The sequence below is a fragment of the Ambystoma mexicanum genome, chromosome 13 (assembly GCF_040938575.1).
Source record: "Ambystoma mexicanum isolate Mex_15411 chromosome 13, UKY_AmexF1_1, whole genome shotgun sequence".
Taxonomy (NCBI): domain Eukaryota; kingdom Metazoa; phylum Chordata; class Amphibia; order Caudata; family Ambystomatidae; genus Ambystoma; species Ambystoma mexicanum.
The window spans coordinates 215,905,566-215,924,582 of NC_090938.1; the positions used below are offsets into that span (position 1 = coordinate 215,905,566).

Consider the following 19,017-nt stretch of genomic DNA (forward strand, 5'->3'; position numbering starts at 1 on the left):
ATCGGGAACCGGCATGTACAGAGGAAGGTGACAATTTTCTGCGTATTTCAAAGCCATCCCATTTGTGAATATGGGATGCATGTAGTAGAAATGTTCAGAAACACTCCCTTATTTTCGCAAAGTGAGCGGAATAGGGCATCTGAATATGCGCCTCTAGGAGGCGCACCTTCAGATTTCCTTTGTGTAATGGGCTGCACCTTTTCTTGACGCAAGCGCGGGGGCACGCCGCCCAAAAACATTTTGAGAATCTGGCCCTATATGTTTACATGATATTGAGGCATTCAAACTTTTTATGCTAGGAACATGTTGGCGGCACTGTAATGCTCTGGCCACAAACCTTTATATAAGGAGGCTGCTGACCGGCACACTTTGCAGATTTGTGGTCATAACTAGGCCAGTGCTGAATAGTCAACGTGACATTTTAAGCTCGAGTTGAAAGCAAGCATTTCCTTACAGCGCAATCATATACAATCACTGCAGGGCTTCTGCAGCAAAACTAATGTGTGTTTAAGGTACAAATTAATTCAGATGTTTAATGTCACCTCATTACAAATATTTGGAACTGAAGTGTAACTTTTTTTTTCACCTTTTTATCCAGCTCGCCCCAAAATCCGTCTCCCTCGCTTCCTGAGGCAAACGTACTATAGGCATGTCGGTGAAGGCGTGAATTTGGTCATTCCCTTCCAGGTAAGAGCGGCGGGGATTGCTGGACATCTTTGAGACATTTCTGTCTTTGGTTGACAATGTGACGTTTACAGTGGCACTGCCTGTAGAGTGTGTCCGTGTTCCAAGGCTTTGCGTGTGATCTGCAAAAGAACATGGGAGTGACTGTGATCAGTGGCGCGTCCAGACTCTTTTGACTGGGGCGGCCCAAGTGGGGCACTGACTTATGGGGGTGACATGAAGTACGAGCGCACACATACATCATGATCATAGTTTAGGGTAATGGGGTTGCACCCAGGGTAGCCAATCAGATTCCAGGGGTAGCACGTGCCACCCCAGGCCACTCTCTGGACACACCACTGACTCTGATGTAGACATCCAGCTGCAACCCCTAATACTGTGGTTCTGTGGCGGGACCCCTTACTCAGTCAGGTGTTCATTTTGTCATGTGGGGAAGGGGTTCTGTTCAACAATGTCTGGACACGGCAGTGCAGGGAGTTACACTTGAAAAGTGCAGACACGTTAAAGGGTGACGTGTGCAGGTCACTGAACAAGGTGTTAAATGGGACATTTTATACAATGTTTGGCAGAGGCCATGTAGTGCTGGGTTTTACAGTGGTTAGTGCAGACATATAATGTGATGTGCAGAAGGGGATACAGGGTGGTGAAAAGTGCTTACAAAATGCAGGCGCATGGCCTAATGTGCAGAGGTGGCTAAGCATGTAGCTAATGTTTTAAAATGTAATGTATGGCATGCTACGGGCTGCTCTGTGGGGAGAATCTAGAATGGGAAGTGTTGTGCAGACACAAGAGGTGAAGTACGGCAGTGGCTATAACATGTGGCGCTCTGTGTTAAGGTGAATGGAGCAGATAGGTGGTGGGTGAAGTGTGGCGGTGGCTATAACATGTGGTGCTCTGTGTTAAGGTGAATGGAGCAGATAGGTGGTGGGTGAAGTGTGGCGGTGGCTATAACATGTGGTGCTCTGTGCTAAGGTAAATAGAGCAGATAGGTGGTGGGTGAAGAACAGCGGTGACCATAGCATGTGGTGGACTGTGTTAAGGTGAATAGAGCATAAAGGTTGTGGGTGAAGTTTGGCGGTGGATATAACATGTGGTGCACTGTGTTAAGGTGAATAGAGCAGATAGGTTGTGGGTTTAGTACAGCAGTGACTATAACATGTGGTGCTCTGTGCTAAGGTAAATAGAGCAGATAGGTGGTGGGTGAAGTTTGGCGGTGGATATAACATGTGGTGGACTGTGTTAAGGTGAATAGAGCATATAGGTTGTGGGTGAAGTTTGGCGGTGGATATAACATGTGGTGCACTGTGTTAAGGTGAATAGAGCAGATAGGTTGTGGGTTTAGTACAGCAGTGACTATAACATGTGGTGCTCTGTGCTAAGGTGTATGTAGCAGATAGATGGTGGGTGAAGTATGGTGGTGGCTATAACAAGTGGCTCACTGTGTTAAAGTGAACAGAGCAGATAGGTTGTGGGTGAAGTACGGCAGTGAGTATAGCATGTGTTGCACTGTGTTAAGATGACTAGAGCAGATAGGTGGTGGGTGAAGTACGGCAGTGAGTATAGCATGTGGTGCACTGTGTTAAAGTGAACAGAGCAGATAGGTTGTGGGTGAAGTACGGCAGTGAGTATAGCATGTGGTGCACTGTGTTAAGGTGACTAGAGCATATAAGTGGTGGGTGAAGTATGGCGGTGGCTATAACATGTGGTGCATTGTGGTACAGTGAATAGAGCAGATAGGTTGTGGGGGAAGTACGCAGTGGCTATAACATGTGGTGCACTGTGTTAAGGTGTATGGAGCAGATAGGTTGTGGGTGAGGTATGGTGGTGACTATAGCATGTGTTGCACTGTGTTAAGATGACTAGAGCAGATAGGTTGTGGGTGAAGTATGGCAGTGGCTATAGCATGTGGTGCATTGTGTTAAGGTGAATAGAGCAGATAGGTTGTGGGGGAAGTACGCAGTGGCTATAACATGTGGTGCACTGTGTTAAGGTGTATGGAGCAGATAGGTGGTGGGTGAGGTACGGTGGTGACTATAACATGTGGTGCGTGGTGTTAATGTGAAAGGCGCAGAAACATTATGGGGTGAGGTGTGCACGTGATTGGATGAGGCAGAGCAGGCCGCTCAGGGAAAAAGTGTAGACATATTATGAGGTGATTAGTGGCGTGGCCACAACAGGTTGTGATAGACAGGACATGTCAGGGAGCAAGGAGCAGCCATTGCCACCTTGAGAGAGAGATAAGGGGCAAGGAGGCGCACACCAGAAGTTGATAAAGAGGAACAAATCTTGGTCATCCTATACATGAAGTTCCAAGAGTGGGCAGGTGCTTCTTTGTTAAGGTAATGAGTGGGACAGCAGAGGGTGGTAATATTCTGGGCATGCATTACACGTGTCACAAGTTAGGGGTACTTAACCAGCCCACTTTGACCTGTTTAGCTTCATGTGTCAACATGTGATCTTGAAGCTACGTGCATGGGATGGCCCTCAGCAGGGAAGGTCCCAGTGGAGGGGTGCAGTTACATTCATCTGTGTGCCGTTTGTAACTAAAACCGAAACAGTGTGTCAGTTCGCTGAATGGGATAGTACACACAGGGGGCAGAGACGGCCAGCTTTGTGACCTCCAGCAGAGAGCTGACGAGGAGATGCTATTACATCTAATCGGAATGATTGAATAGGATGTTCGGATGTACAGTAAGCATGAACACTGCCACACATGTCGAGTGTGCTTGCCTGGAATTTGAAGTCGATATATATATGCAGAATAATCTATTGGAGCCAAGTCACACATGCCAGAGCGCCACCTAGTAAGCATAGCTGGAAGTTCACCTCTAGTTCAGTGCCATATCAGCAAGGCATTGTGGGAATGCACATTAGCCCAAAGGCAAGCCTTTTGCTGCAGCAACTGGTGTTTGTCTTACAGGGCAGTGGCTCAAAATGATTATTCTACTTTCACATTTCAGATGAAAGCTGTTTTTCAAGTTTTTATAAACCCACCATAACATTGCTCATCTTTGTTAAACATGCCCCAATCCTGCAACCACAAGGCTGCCAAGACTATACTGCACAGATGATCCCTAATAAGCAGGGAACCGGGTGTGCTGCCTGGGGAAATGTCTGTCCTGGGATGATAAAGCTATATATAAAGCAGCACGGGCTGTAATACCAATTCAATTTCCTGGAGCAAAAGGGATGTATTTGAGCTTCTTTTCATACCCACAAGGCCATGCTGATGTGGCTCTGAATTGGAGGTGAACTTCTAGTAATTGTTACTAGGTGGCGCTGTGGCATGTGTGTATTGGCTCAAATGTATTATTTTTTTTAAGCCTTTTAACACCCATCATAACTTTCCTCATGTTTGCTAGTGCTATGTCACCCCAAAACCGTACATCATCGTTATTTCACACATGATTAGTAATCATGTCGGATAGGAAAATGTCATGAAAACATTTGGACACGACACAACATGTACAGTGGGCTGACAGTGAGCAAACATACGTGTGTAGTGAGGAGCTGTGCCTACGATTCATTCTCTGATGGTTGGACTAGACTCCGAGTTGGAAAATTTCGCATTTTCTTGTGTCTCTGGTCCCTTTGCATACGCTTAAGACCTTTTTCTTGATAACATATTAAAAGTGTGTTTTTCAGCTCGTAATTAATAAAGGAAATGTGTAAGGGATTCACTACTATAAATGAGTACGTGCATAGGGAGAGAGACAAAAGATTGTCCGAACAACCTTTTACTCAGAAGTGATTCTTTTTCAATTCGTCATTCATTCTAAACTATGCACATGCGTGAGCCAGATTTACTCATTTCAAAGCTGATCATGTCGGGAGGATAGCTCAGGGGCAACGTGCTTGCCTTGGAAGCGAGACAACACAGAGCACCACAGGTTTGATCCCCGGGTCCGCACGTAGAAACCTCTGGGTATTAAGCGCTTTATAAATAACCTATCATATCATGTCTGTCATATCACTGAGCTATGTCGTTTGCCTTTATAGGGTTATTGGTTCTGACTTACCAATATAGTTGCACTTTCCCTCGTTCACGGTATATTTGTTAGAATAACTTACATCAACATGGCTGTGTTCTGTTATAGCAAGTTGTACCATGCTTGCTACACGGGCTACCTCTGCACTTGGTTTTTGCCTGTCGCTATTTTGGAAATGACTGCGTTCCAGATCTTCAACCTGTGTCATCTTCTTTTCTAGGGCAAGCCTAAGCCACAGGTCAGCTGGACCAAAAATGGCCAGCCCTTGGATCCTAAGCAAGTGAGTGTACGGAACAGCGACCAAGACACAATTCTGTTTATCCGCAAGACCGACCGGAAGGATTCAGGAAAATATGAGGTGACAGTACAGATTGACAGCCTGGAGGACAAGGCGACCATTGAAATCCAAATTATTGGTAAGGGACTTGTGTGTTTCAAATTCCCCATACATTTCCGGACCGCTGTCTCACCAAAGCCGATCGCCGTATTTGCATTCTAATGGCAAGCAAGGATCTGGGACACAATGCCATGGTAGTTAAGCAGTAAATGTTATGTTATGTTATCGGTACTTGTATAGCGCACCGTCACCAACGGAATTGGTCCCCAGGCGCTCTGGCGGATCTGTAAACAGGAAGGGTGGGGGTAGGGTTAGTCAGGAGGAGGGGAGAAGGAGAGTGGGAGATGTGGTGTGCTGTTGGCAGCTTCAGCTCGGTTGACACCGAGTGCTGGGCTTTGGTGCTAGTATCGGATCGGATGAAGGCCTCGAGTGCTGTGGGTGAAGTTTATGTGTTGTTGATGCGGTGTGGTAAAGTGCGTGCGGATTTCTGGGAGAGAGATGGTTGTGTGGTTTTGTGTGGGTTTAAGTAAGCAGAAGATTGAGGATTGGGTTAGTGGGGTCTGTATCCAGGTTCAGGTGAAATGAAAGTGGTATAACTTATTGGTCTTCGTAAAGAACAATGTGTTAGTAGTTCTCCATTCCAGTGTGTGCCACGAGATCTTCATTCGTTGTGATCCCTGTTTCCCTCTTTGTGTGAGCTATGTCTGTCTCCACATAGTAGTATCACACTCCTGGTGTGTGGAGCTTCTTTTTCCCCATAGAAAGATCTTTCTCAGTCCTGCTGGAGTCTGTAACCTCTGCCTCTCCTGGACTTCCCCCCTCTCAGTCCTGCTGGAGTCTGTAACCTCTGCCTCTCCTGGAATTCCCCCCTCTCAGTCCTGCTGGAGTCTGCAACCTCTGCCTCTCCTAGAACCCCCTCTCATTCCTGCTGGAGTCTGCAACCTCTGCCTCTCCTGGAATTCCCCCCTCTCAGTCCTGCTGGAGTCTGCAACCTCTGCCTCTCCTAGAACCCCCTCTCATTCCTGCTGGAGTCTGCAACCTCTGCCTCTCCTAGAACCCCCTCTCATTCCTGCTGGAGTCTGCAACCTCTGCCTCTCCTAGAATCCCCCCTTCTCAGTCCTGCTGGAGTCTGCAACCTCTGCCTCTCCTAGAATCCCCCCTTCTCAGTCCTGCTGGAGTCTGCAACCTCTGCCTCTCCTAGAACCCCCTCTCATTCCTGCTGGAGTCTGCAACCTCTGCCTCTCCTAGAACCCCCTCTCATTCCTGCTGGAGTCTGCAACCTCTGCCTCTCCTTGATCTTCTTCCTGGTCTTTTTATCGTGCAAAAAGGGACGAGCTCCCTGGGATGCCACGCTGTCGGTATATGAGATAACAGGACAGAGGGGACTCCCGGGAGCCAGTTCCGGAGCAGGGAAAAAGCCACACAGCAGAAAAAACCCTGCTAGTTGGTTCCACTGTGTGCAGGCAGGACAGGTTGGAGACGTGTGTAGTTGAGTAGAGTCCGGATGAAAAGAAACTTGGCGTGAAGGAGATACTGGAGCTGATAATGGAGCAGATCCAAGGGAGATTCCAACAAGAGGATTGCGAGGTAAGTATGCCCAGAGAGGAGGGAACCCAGACCGGGAAGCAAAGAAGAGAATGTAAAGCAGCAGGGAAACACAGGAGGGAAAATCAAGATATCCGGGAAGGATAACAGGTCTGAATGGCAGGGACGCGAGCAGCGTCGGGAGCAAGAGAGAGCGAGAGACTCGAGGGAGAAAAATAGCAGTAGGTAAGCGAAAACAAAGAACGAAACACACTTGGTAGCGTTACCTTCGCGGAGCGTAGAAGGTGCAACGCGAGGAGGAAAGGACCGGACCGGCATTACTAGATGCGGCGGCCATCTTGGGGAACAACTAGACCGTTGAATCCAAATGGCCGCCGACGTAACGGAACCGCTAATGGCGCTTCCAGATGTCCCACAAACGCCGCCATGTGGAATGCATGAACCTATCTCTCTCTCTTTCCCTCTCTCTCTCTCTTTTTCTCTCTCTCTCTCCCTCTCTCTCTTTCTCTCTCTCTCTCTCTCTCTCTCCCTCCACATTCCATAATCTACATTCCCATCATAGTATGTGCATTTCCTGCTTCCCCATCCTATGCTGTCCATCCCTTAGCCTGTTCCATTCCTGCCCATCCCTTCCATAATCTTTGCACTTAAGACCCGACCTTGTATGTGTAGATAGTGTTTATATTGCTCTCTGTCAGGATTCTCACCACCTGGGTGCCCTTTCCATGATCACTTTTACTCTCCTTAATGTGTGAACCTCCTGCCTCCCTTAGGTCATCTCTCTTACCCCTCCTGCAGTGTGAAACACCTGCCTCCTTGTACGTGATCCCTCTTACTCCTCACAGTGTGTGTATAACTCCTGCCTCCCTTCACATGACTCCTCCTGCTCCTCAGAGTGTGTGTATAACTCCCGCCTCCCTTCACATGATCCCTCCTGCTCCTCACAGTGTGTGTATAACGCCCGCCTCCTTCACATGATCCCCCCTGCTCCTCACAGTGTGTGTATAACTCCCGCCTCCCTTCACATGATCCCTCCTGCTCCTCACAGTGTGTGTATAACTCCCGCCTCCCTTCACATGATCCCTCCTGCTCTTCACAGTGTGTGTGTATAACTCCTGCCTCCCTTCACATGGCCCTCCTACTCCTCACAGTGTGTGTATAACTCCTGCCTCGCTTCACATGACCCCTCTTACTCCTCACAGTGTGTGTATAACTCCTGCCTCCCTTCACATGATCCCTCTTGCTCCTCACAGTGTGTGTATAACTCCTGCCTCCCTTCACAGGATCCCTCCTGCTCCTCACAGTGTGTGTGTATAACTCCTGCCTCCCTTCACATGGCCCCTCCTACTCCTCACAGTGTGTGTGTATAACTCCTGCCTCCCTTCACATGGCCCCTTCTACTCCTCACAGTGTGTGTATAACTCCTGCCTCGCTTCACATGACCCCTCTTACTCCTCACAGTGTGTGTATAACTTCTGCCTCCCTTCACATGATCCCTCCTGTTTCTCACAGTGTGTGTGTATAACTCCTGCCTCCCTTCACATGGCCCTCCTACTCCTCACAGTGTGTGTATAACTCCTGCCTCGCTTCACATGACCCCTCTTACTCCTCACAGTGTGTGTATAACTCCTGCCTCCCTTCACATGATCCCTCTTGCTCCTCACAGTGTGTGTATAACTCCTGCCTCCCTTCACAGGATCCCTCCTGCTCCGCACAGTGTGTGTATAACTCCTGCCTCCCTTCACATGATCCCTCCTGCTCCTCACAGTGTGTGTGTATAACTCCTGCCTCCCTTCACATGGCCCCTCCTACTCCTCACAGTGTGTGTATAACTCCTGCCTCGCTTCACATGACCCCTCTTACTCCTCACAGTGTGTGTATAACTTCTGCCTCCCTTCACATGATCCCTCCTGCTCCTCACAGTGTGTGTATAACTCCTGCCTCCCTTCACATGATCCCTCCTGCTCCTCACAGTGTGTGTATATCTCCCGCCTCCCTTCACATGATCCCTCCTGCTCCTCACAGTGTGTGTATAACTCCTGCCGCCCTTCACATGATCCCTCCTGCTCCTCACAGTGTGTGCATATAACTTCTGCCTCCCATCACATGATCCCTCCTGCTCGTCACAGTGTGTGTATAACTTCTGCCTCCCTTCACATGATCCCTCCTGCTCCTCACAGCGTGTGTATAACTTCTGCCTCCCTTCACATGACTCCTCTTGCTCCTCACAGCGTGTGTACAACTCCTGCCTCCCTGCACATGATCCCTCCTGCTCCTCACAGCGTGTGTACAACTCCTGCCTCCCTTCACATGACCCCTCCTGCTCCTCACAGTGTGTGTACAACTCCTGCCTCCCTTCACATGATCCCTCCTGCTCCTCACAGTGTGTGTATAACTCCTGCCTCCCTTCACATGATCCCTCCTGCTCCTCACAGTGTGTGTATAACTCATGCCTCCCTTCACATGATCCCTCCTGCTCTGCACATTGTGTGTATAACTCCTGCCTCCCTTCACATGATCCCTCCTGCTCCTCACAGTGTGTGTATAACTCCTGCCACCCTTCACATGATCCCTCCTGCTCCTCACAGTGTGTGTATAACTTCTGCCTCCCTTCACATGATCCCTCCAGCTCCTCACAGTGTGTGTATAACTTCTGCCTCCCTTCACATGATCCCTCCTGCTCCTCACAGTGGGTGTATAACTTCTGCCTCCCTTCACATGACCCCTCCTGCTCCTCACAGTGTGTGTACAACTCCTGCCTCCCTTCACATGATCCCTCTTACTCCTCACAGTGTGCGCAACTCCTGCCTCCCTTCACATGATCCCTCCTAGTCCTCACAGTGTGTGTATAACTTCTGCCTCCCTTCACATGATCCCTCTTGCTACTCAAAGTGTGTGTATAACATCTGCCTCCCTTCACATGATCCCTCTTACTCCTCACAGTTTGTGTATAACTCCTGCCTCCCTTCACATTATCCCTCTTACTCCTCACAGTGTGTGTATAACTTCTGTCTCCCTTCACATGATCCCTCCTACTCCTCACAGTGTGTGTATAACTTCTGCCTCCCTTCACATGATCCCTACTACTCCTCACAGTGTGTGTATAACTTCTGCCTCCCTTCACATGATCCCTCCTAGTCCTCACAGTGGGTGTATAACTTCTGCCTCCCTTCACATGATCCCTCTTGCTACTCACAGTGTGTATAACTTCTGCCTCCCTTCACATGATCCCTCTTGCTACTCACAGTGTGTGTATAACTTCTGCCTCCCTTCACACGATCCCTCTTATTCCTCACAGTGTGTGTATAACTCCTGCCTCCCTTCACATGATCCCTCTTACTCCTCACAGTGTGTGTATAACTTCTGCCTCCCTTCACATGATCCCTCCTACTCCTCACAGTGTGTGTATAACTTCTGCCTCCCTTCACATGATCCCTCCTACTCCTCACAGTGTGTGTGTAACTTTTGCCTCCCTTCACATGATCCCTCTTGCTGCTCACAGTGTGTGTATAACTCCTGCCTCCCTTCACATGATCCCTCCTACTCCTCACAGTGTGTGTATAACTCCTGCCTCCCTTCACATGATCCCTCTTACTCCTCACAGTGTGTGTATAACTTCTGCCTCCCTTCACATGATCCCTCCTACTCCTCACAGTGTGTGTATAACTTCTGCCTCCTTTTATCAAACATTCCCCCTGGTGGCGTCGTTTAGCATGATGCTCCACCATCTTGGGCACGCAGCTCCTAACTCCTCTTCCATGACACCCGTCTCTCCTCCTGATAGGTGCAGATCATGCCAACCAATGCCATAGTCTTGTTCCACTCGTGGTGCGCATTGGCGCCATCTCTTTCTACCATGCCCGTTCTCTCCCTCCTGTGTTATGCAGGCCATGCCCCTGCCTGCCTTGATCTCACCCTCTTCCGCACCCTCCTCGGGTGTGTGTCTGCTCTTATCGTGACTCTTTGCCAGGGTGTAAACACTGCATTCCCTTACCATGACCCCATCTTGGTGTGGCACTTCTCCACGTGTGCAGACCCTGCCTTCAATTGCTATGACCCCTTCTCAGTGTACCGCCTCACACTCCCCTTACCATGAACACATGTACTCCGATGTGTTCCACCTGCTTCCATAAAACCATTAATTTCTCGTTTCCTATCCTGGCATTTGCAGGCCTGGTCCTTTATACTGCTCTTGCCCTTATCAAATCCTACTCCAATTGTGTAAGAGTCCTGCCTACCCTGACTATAGTCTGTGCGCCCGTATCCTCCTGCTGTGTGCACCAGCTTCCCCTGCTTACCATGTTCTCCACCCTGGTGTGTGTAACCCCTGCCTTCTCTTTCTATGATGTCCCCCACAGCTTCCGGTGTACAGTGCCCACCTCTACTCACCACAATAGTTCTCCCTTTCTCGATGTATGCGGTGTATGTCCCTTTGGTCCATAATGTCTTCCTTGGTCATGGTGTGTGCATCTTCCATCTCCTTTTTGCAACCTCTAGCTCGGCCAGGGTGTGCAACTCTGACCCCAATTTCCCTGCACCATGGCGATTTGCCTGGGCTTTCAAAAGGAGAGTCCAGAAAGGGGAAAGCAGTCATCGCATAACCCCCTGTCTTTTAGGGCTCAATTGCCAAGAGATAGAGGATTGCACATGCAAAATTGCCCTGGTATTCCTGGTTGGCTGTCAAAATAGATCTACACACCATTAACCAGTATACAACAGTCTCAACACAGATTCCTAGTACTGTTGTACACTTTTGAATATCAAAATTCTACGGTATATAGGATCCCAAAAAAGCATGTAACCATGCATGTGAAATAGTTTTGCAAGTGGAACCAGGCCAGCATTGCCATAGGCACCGGCACAGCATTCAGATTCAGATTATAGTTAACCATGTGTTTGCCTTATAGGTTTTCAGGGTTGAAATGTGCTGATTTTCTTTCCTTTCTAGCTATGATAATTTGGGCTGCACTCCTTGCAGAAAACCTAAACACTGAGCTTTTGCATGAAACCAGTGGTTTTAAGAAGTGATGTCCAACTCTAGGTCTCGAGGGCCGGATCCATGTTGGGTTTTCAGGATACCCCTCATTAATATTTATGAGATACATTTGCATACAATGATTCTAAATGTATGCCCATTTTTCCCCATTAATATTAATGAGGGATATCCTGAAAACACATCAGGATCCTGGCCCTCAAAGCCTGGAGTTGGCCAACCAGACAATCATGTGTTAAGCAGGGATTGCCAACCTCATTATAATCAAAGTTCCTTCTTTCAACAAGCTGAGAATGGAGACAGGGGCAGCCAGCTTGTAGATCTTGAAAGGGAGAGCTGTAACTAATATGTATCTTCTTATGATCCTCCAATTCCACTTACCCCTCTCTGTTCCCTAATGCTGCCAACACCATCTCACATTTCAGAACCTCAGAATAATGAATTGCCCTGTGCTTAATAACTCAATGAATGTAGGGACTGAAAGAGCTAAGAATGAACCCCTCTTTCCTGGACAGGAATGCTAATATTAGAAATATAGTCTTGCTAGGGTGAACACTTTCAGCATTACAGGCAACACGCCCTTAATATTTCATGATTCTGTTTCACTTTAAAACATAGGTGGGCAGCCTTTGGCTTTCCAAATATTTAGGCCTGCAACTCCCATCAGCCCTTGTTGGTACAGTCTATGAAGAGGGATCAGGGGATTTATAGGACGAAACTTCTGGAGGGTCACAGGTTGCGCATCACTTTTTTCAAAATTTGAAACAGAATCACAGGCCATGAATCAAACAACAATTTGAGAATCTCGGATCAATTTCTTTTCAATTAGTGAATTTCTTTATTATTATATTTGTACCCTACTGTGTGTCACTGGTGCTACGAGATGTTTTTGGCCGGTGATGCCATTGAAGTTAATGGAGATTAATACATAGCTTGGCTGGTGATAAAGGTTTGCCATAATGGGTGGACTCAGTAAAGTTCTCAGAACCCCAGGGGCTTGTTGGAGAGAGTGAAAATAGGGCCTGTGTTGGAGATATCCTCCAAAACACGGTGAGCTGGGAGGTATGTTAATGCTATTATGAATCTTGACTCAGAAATAATGCTAGAGTGGCATGACTGATGAAACACTGATTCTGCATCACCAGTAAATCACCCCCACTGCGAAACGCCAACGTCCGCCGTTTAGTACGCGAGGAAATTATCTGCCAAAGGATGGTTCATAATTAGCCCGAGTTTGATTTCTAGCTCCCCAACAAAATGCAATTTCTCTCATTTAGCTGAACACAAATTCCCTGGTTTTCCTTTATGAATAGGTTGTTGACACAATCCAATGCACTTGCACCTCCCTCCCGCCCATCCCCCCCCCCGAGTACACTGCTGCCACTTGTGCAACAAAAGCCCTACACGCATCTGTTTGTTTTGGCCGTTAGCGAGAGGCGTGAATGTAAAGAAAGGAGTATCAGGTCCAGCACACTGCAGGCAGCCATTACTCGGCTAGGTGTACTACAGCTATATCTTACAATGAGTCACAAAAAAACAGACCGTTTGCTGATTACTGTCTGCTGTGGAAGAACTCATGCATGTTGGATTGTTCTGCTCAGCTTATAAAGCCACTTATTTATTTATTTTTGCCTTTCTATACCACGCGCAAACCCTCATGCATCAGGGTGCTGGAAACCAGTTACATGAAGCCCGTGGGGCCAGCAATTTCATCAATGTTTAACTTGGCAGAGCTACATGTTAGCACAGGCAGGTAACACAATGACATGTATTCTTCAGAGGTTGCAGAGAAGATGCAGATTAGAACCATGGAGGACATTTGTGAGTGACAGGTGGTTAGGTGAATAGCCAAGTTTTTAGGGCTTTCCGAAATGCCCAATAGGATTCTTCTGCTGTTAGTGTCTGAGGGAGCGCATTCCCGTGTTTAGTGGCAAGGACAGGGAAGCTGGTGTCTCCCGCTCTGGTGCGCTTGTACTTTGGTTGAACTAGTCTACGGGTGTAAGGGGTTCTGGTAGACCTATCTGTTTGGTGCATAACAATTTTATGGGTAAGATACGGCGAGGGCACTTTAGATATTCATCTATGTGTGATAGCAAGTATCTTGAATAGGATTCTTTTCCGGATGGGAAGCCAGTGTGCCTCTTTCCTAGCGTCTGATATGTGATCATATCTATGTAGGTTTAGGACAGCTTGTAAGGCATTATTTTGAATAGCCTGGAGTTTTTGTAAATTGTGTGAATATGTGCCTACAAAGAGGGTATTACAGTAATCCAATCTGGCTCCTACAACCGCCAAGCAATGGTAAGGTAGGTATGGTCTGGCAGCGATGAGGAGCTTGGTTGGCTAAGCTGCAGAAGAGGATATGGCATTAACTTGGCAGGAGAGAGAGAGGGTGGCATCTAATTATACTCCCAGTGTCTTCACAGTGACCTTAGTGCTGCCTATGTCAAAGGCAGTGTATTCTGGCTCAAGTTTTTTCAGTACCGAGTGAGGTGCGACAAGAGTCGTTCGGTCTTCTCGTTCATTCAGAGGCCGTTGCTCGCCATCCAAGCTTGCATGGTGGTGTATGTGGAATTTCGTAGGGCCGAGTCTTTGGTGTAGTTTCCTGATAATGTGAGAAGGATTTGGGGGTCGTCCGCGTCCATTAGAATGGCAACCATTTTTCCCTGCCTTATTGTTTCTCCTCCTAGCAGGTCCTCTTTATGTGGCTTGGGCTTTGCTGACCTTTCTGAAAAGATCAATGTATTTAAGTAAGGCAGCCATGAAAGCTCTCTGATTTTGTATAAATGATTTCAGTATTTGTCATTCGTTTTTATTGTATTGGAACTCATTTTATAAAGAAGAGTGTATTTTAACGTTGGTATCCAGTTATGTGATGGTGTTTTTCTGTGTGTATAATGTGCCAGTTTGATGGATTTTTTTTATTCCGAATAAACGTATTGACTGACTGAATCCAATTAGCAGGCCCTATCCAATGGATATACAAACAAATGAAAAGGTACTGTGGGACGATAAATGGGTGAGGGAAGCGGACGGAGTCCTCACAACCAGGTTCCTCTCCAATGAGCAAAAGTTCCACCAAACACATTTGTATTAAAAAGCAAAGATGGAGCCCCTGCAAACCCTACTTTCTTTGCAATTGCCCTTTTTGCATTCATCAAAGTGGTACCCACAAAATGTTTCTCATATGCTGATCATGGAATGGGCCCCCATTTCCCTTGCAGGAGCAGCTCGGGATCAAAGACTATTTCCCATCCCGGGGTACCTCCCACTTCTTTCCAGATTCCGCCCCCCAATAGACTTGCAGTGAGGTGGGCAGGGGAGGAATGGGATGTTGTTTTGGTGATTTCATTATTTATTTGAAAAATCACTATAAAATGTATTTTAAAAAAACAGATCCATGGGTCCTGCCTCTAATTGTCTGAACCCCATTATTCAGTGGCGTAACAGACACCTCTGAGGCATGCTCTGCTGTGGGGGTGCCCCATCTATATGAGGGACACCCACATTCCGCCAAGGCCTCTTCATGTCTCTGGATGGCATATTGGTGGCAATATTTGGGACACGCACCACATTTAGCAGGGGTGCCCCCTTGTTTTGTGTTGTGCCACTGCCCGCATCATAGGATCTGACCAGGTCCATGGGCATGGCTCCCTGCGTAAGGAATCTTAGAAGAGGTGGATCTCGACCAATCTCAGTTGATCATTAGCATAGTTGTCAACATGATCCATTGCACGCTGTAGGCACTTATCCAGTCCTGGTTTTTCAGTTGCATTCTGGGACTTGCAGGATGAGTTGTATAATGGGGAAAGCAGAACAACATGTACCAGAATGCTTAGACTAATACCAGGACTGAACAAGCACCTACAGATTGGAATGGGCCATGCTGGCAACTTTGCATTAGGAGGATTGCCTGAACAATGTATCAGTTTCTATGTGGCTCTGCTACATCTGCATTCTATTTGTCTTTCTAGAGCGGCCTGGGCCCCCGAGCAGCATCAAGCTGGTTGATGTCTGGGGATTTAACGCTGCTCTGGAGTGGACCGCACCCCAGGATGATGGCAATTCTGAAATAAAGGGCTACACCATCCAGAAATCAGACAAAAAGACTGGGGTAAGTTTCTTTCACAAGGCCTGTAACTGTGCATCGCCATAGACAACTCACCAGTCAACGTATGTGAAGCAGGTGCCAGCTATCAAGCATATTTGAACATAACACAAGTATTTATGTAGCAAACGTGCATGTTTCCGTCTTCTCCCATTGTTCATTGCCCTCTTCACACAGGTGACCACAGAGCCCAGTGCATGCATCATTTTGGATGTGCTAGTTCAGGGATATACAACCTGCGGATCTACAGATGTTTAGGACTATGACTCCCATGATCCCTCACCATTGACTATGATGGCTTTGGCCGATGGGATTGGCAGTCCAAAACATCTGGGAAGCCAAAGATTGCAGACGCCTGTGCTAGTCCAAAGCCTTTCAAGCATTCATGTTTCTCCCAGGGCTACAACGGCTGTTTGCCACTGCCACTTCGCCATTACCACTGGCATTACTTCCTGTTACTAAACAGAAGGAGGAGAAAGAGAGAACGGCCTGGGGAGTTGAGTTTGTAGAGAACCCTACGGTTATCAGCTGCCTGTGAAAGAAAGACCAGGAAACACTCAGACCAGAAGTGTTTTGGGAACATTCGAGAACAGGTTATTAGTGATCGTGAAAGGGATTTGACTGGCACAAATCAATATTCATTCAAAGCAAAAATTACCCCTGGTGAAGCAAAATTAGGTGAAATAAAGATAGGCTCAGTGTTTCACATAGAATAATTCAAACTGCACTTTGTCTGTAAATTCCACTGCTTTTCTCATGGCCTCTGTGCTCCTTAATGGTTTTCAATGAAATTACTCAACTGGCACAGCACCGTCCGCTTTCCAATTAAGAAACCGAAGGTTAACTGAATTGATATACTTTTTCTTGCCACATGCAGGAAGTAACTTATTTACATTAACCAATTGGGAAATTAAAGTCTGATGGTTAATTCGATCAATCTTCAAATGTACGTTTTGTCCGGATGAATCCAAGAAGCGATTGAATTACCGAAACCGGTCGACATATTTCTGCCAGTAAATTAGTTCGACTAGCCCGAATAGATGTGTTATTTTATGCCCTTTGTTCAATTTTAGAATCATATTGTTTCACACACAATGATTTGTTGTGGTGGTTTGTCCAGCGTTTTCCTTTTCAAATATCGCTTAATTCTCTAAGTGCTGACATTTGCCTAATTTTGGTTGTGGGCATGCTATCCTCAGATAGGCATTGAACACACTCTCGTTGTTCTGCAAATAAATTACTTTTAAAGGGAGAATTACATTTTTTGGTGTGCATCACTTTTTAATTGCGAGCCGTGATCTACCCTTGTTGTGTTGTAAACACTGTAACTCTGATTCATGGATCTGTGCAAAGTGTATTTTTGCGGTGCAAAGTCTGTGCAAAGTTCATTTTGCACTGCAAAAATGACTTTGCACTGCAAAAATGCACTTTGCACAGTTCCATGAATCAGGGTTTGTGTCAGCAGTGCAAACTCACTTTTCACCAGTGCAAAGTCACTTTGAACCGTGCAAAAGATTCCATGAATCGGGGCCTGTATATTCTAACCACTTAACGTGATTGAAGCTGTGTATGTGTATGTATGACTGTGATTTCAATTGCACAGTTCTAACTGGCGAGCAATGAAGCAGTATGCAAAAAAAGGGGCAGGATTTCAAAACATTTAGGGAGGGAGGGCGGATCAAGAGCGGTCCTCTCAGTGATTCAGCAGTCACTGTTGGCAAAGTCTTCTTTGAAGAGGAGGGTCTTCAGTTCCTTCCTGAAGTGCAAGAACGTGTGGGCGAGCCTTACAAGCAGAGATCGTTTATTCCAGAGTCCTGGTGCTTAGGAAGAGAAGGCCTGGTTTCTCTTTCTTGCACTTCTTGGTTTTCTAGCAAGGTGATCCTGTTGCTACTGGGGGTGCATTGACCTCTTAAAACAGTGAGTTTTACGGCCAGTGAAGGTGACTTATTTATAAGGGCCTTGTTAGTGATGCACGTTGTCTTAAAGATGATGGTGGGGCTTAAGATAAAATGGCAGCGCATATGTAGCTTTGGAGGGCACAAAAGAACATCACATAACTATTTGTTTATATTGGACGTATAAGTTCTATAAAGAAATATATAAAGAAAAAAAAGAACATCACATAACATAGCCTGTTATTCTCTCTATAAGGAGACTGTGCCATTGCAATTTGAAGTCAAGTTTTAAAGCAAAGCCAAGAAATTCTTACTTTCTCATTAATGCTGGGGATACTGTACTCTCTGCTTAGCAGCACAGTAAACACTGGGCCTGCTAGCAGACTTTGTATGTCGTCAAAGCGGTCCAATGATTGTATGGCTTCAGAGCCCTACCGTGCCCATTGGCTCATATGAACATCAGGAGATCACGTGATTGGCCACTGACTCAGAAATTGCTTAGAAAGATTGGATGGGGTCAGTCACATGCAAAACGGTTGTGTGAGTGGCGTTTCAGGACTGCAAGGCGCCATGTCGTTTATGAAATGGAATGTGTGTTTCTGCGACCTAACAAGTTTCACTTTGCAAAGTGTGAGAAAGCTATGTTCTGCATTCTTAAATTTAAGAAAACTACAAATCCCAGAATTCCTAGAAAAATAATGGAAATTGATGTTTTTTTCACTCATGACAAGGAGAAACTTTGGAGCTCTGATTTCTGCTCCATTGCAGGACAAAAGAAAGGCAGGAAGTAGGGTAACGGAAACTATGAGCAGGTACTTAAGAACATTCTCTAAACTCAGGTATCACTGTTAATGGGTTCCATGTGTTAATGTCACCTGGAAAAAGTCGCCATGTATGCAACTTTTTTTTCGCAACCCCTAAAATTCTTTCCCCAAATATTCTAAGAGTGGTAAAATGATATATTATTAACTCCAATCCTAGAATATTTGCGGAACGTGTTTTATTTTCTTGAGGGTGCATTTTGGGGGCAATATCGCCACCTGGCGGCCATTTCCCTGGCAACATTATCACTGGATACCTATTAATGTAGGCAGCAAGGGCCCAAATTGCTGCCCATATTGACACAGAAGTAGATGCCGAAATGGGAGGCTTACCATAGTAATCTTCTGTATGGCATTGCAGGGTTAAACCCCCTCCCTTTCTCAAAGTTTGGTGGAATCCATTCAGTTAGGCGAGCAGGTGGTGGGCGCAGCGAGAAACAGTTTGCCTGACTAGCAGGCTGGAATGTTCTGCACTCTGATTGGCTGAAATAATGGCCGTTTCAAGCAAACCAGATTGTGCAGGATGTGCCTCCTGATTTGCCAAAAATGTTGCACGCGGCTCAGTCAGGATTTGGATGGGTGGATCTCCTAGGAATTCCATACGGTTGGAGGCGTAATATGTGTCTGCCATTTCCGCCACACATA

At 46.7% G+C, this 19,017-nt stretch overlaps 1 protein-coding gene across 1 annotated transcript in view; it reads left to right on the forward strand.

The window, feature by feature from the left end:
- MYBPH (myosin binding protein H) overlaps positions 1-19,017 on the forward strand; it is a 223,562-nt gene that overhangs the window by 102,581 nt on the left and 101,964 nt on the right. The window contains exons 4-6 of the mRNA XM_069633675.1: positions 599-687; positions 4,894-5,089; positions 15,523-15,662. Of these exons, the coding sequence (XP_069489776.1) occupies positions 599-687; positions 4,894-5,089; positions 15,523-15,662 (425 nt within the window). The remainder of the gene's footprint in view (positions 1-598; positions 688-4,893; positions 5,090-15,522; positions 15,663-19,017) is intronic.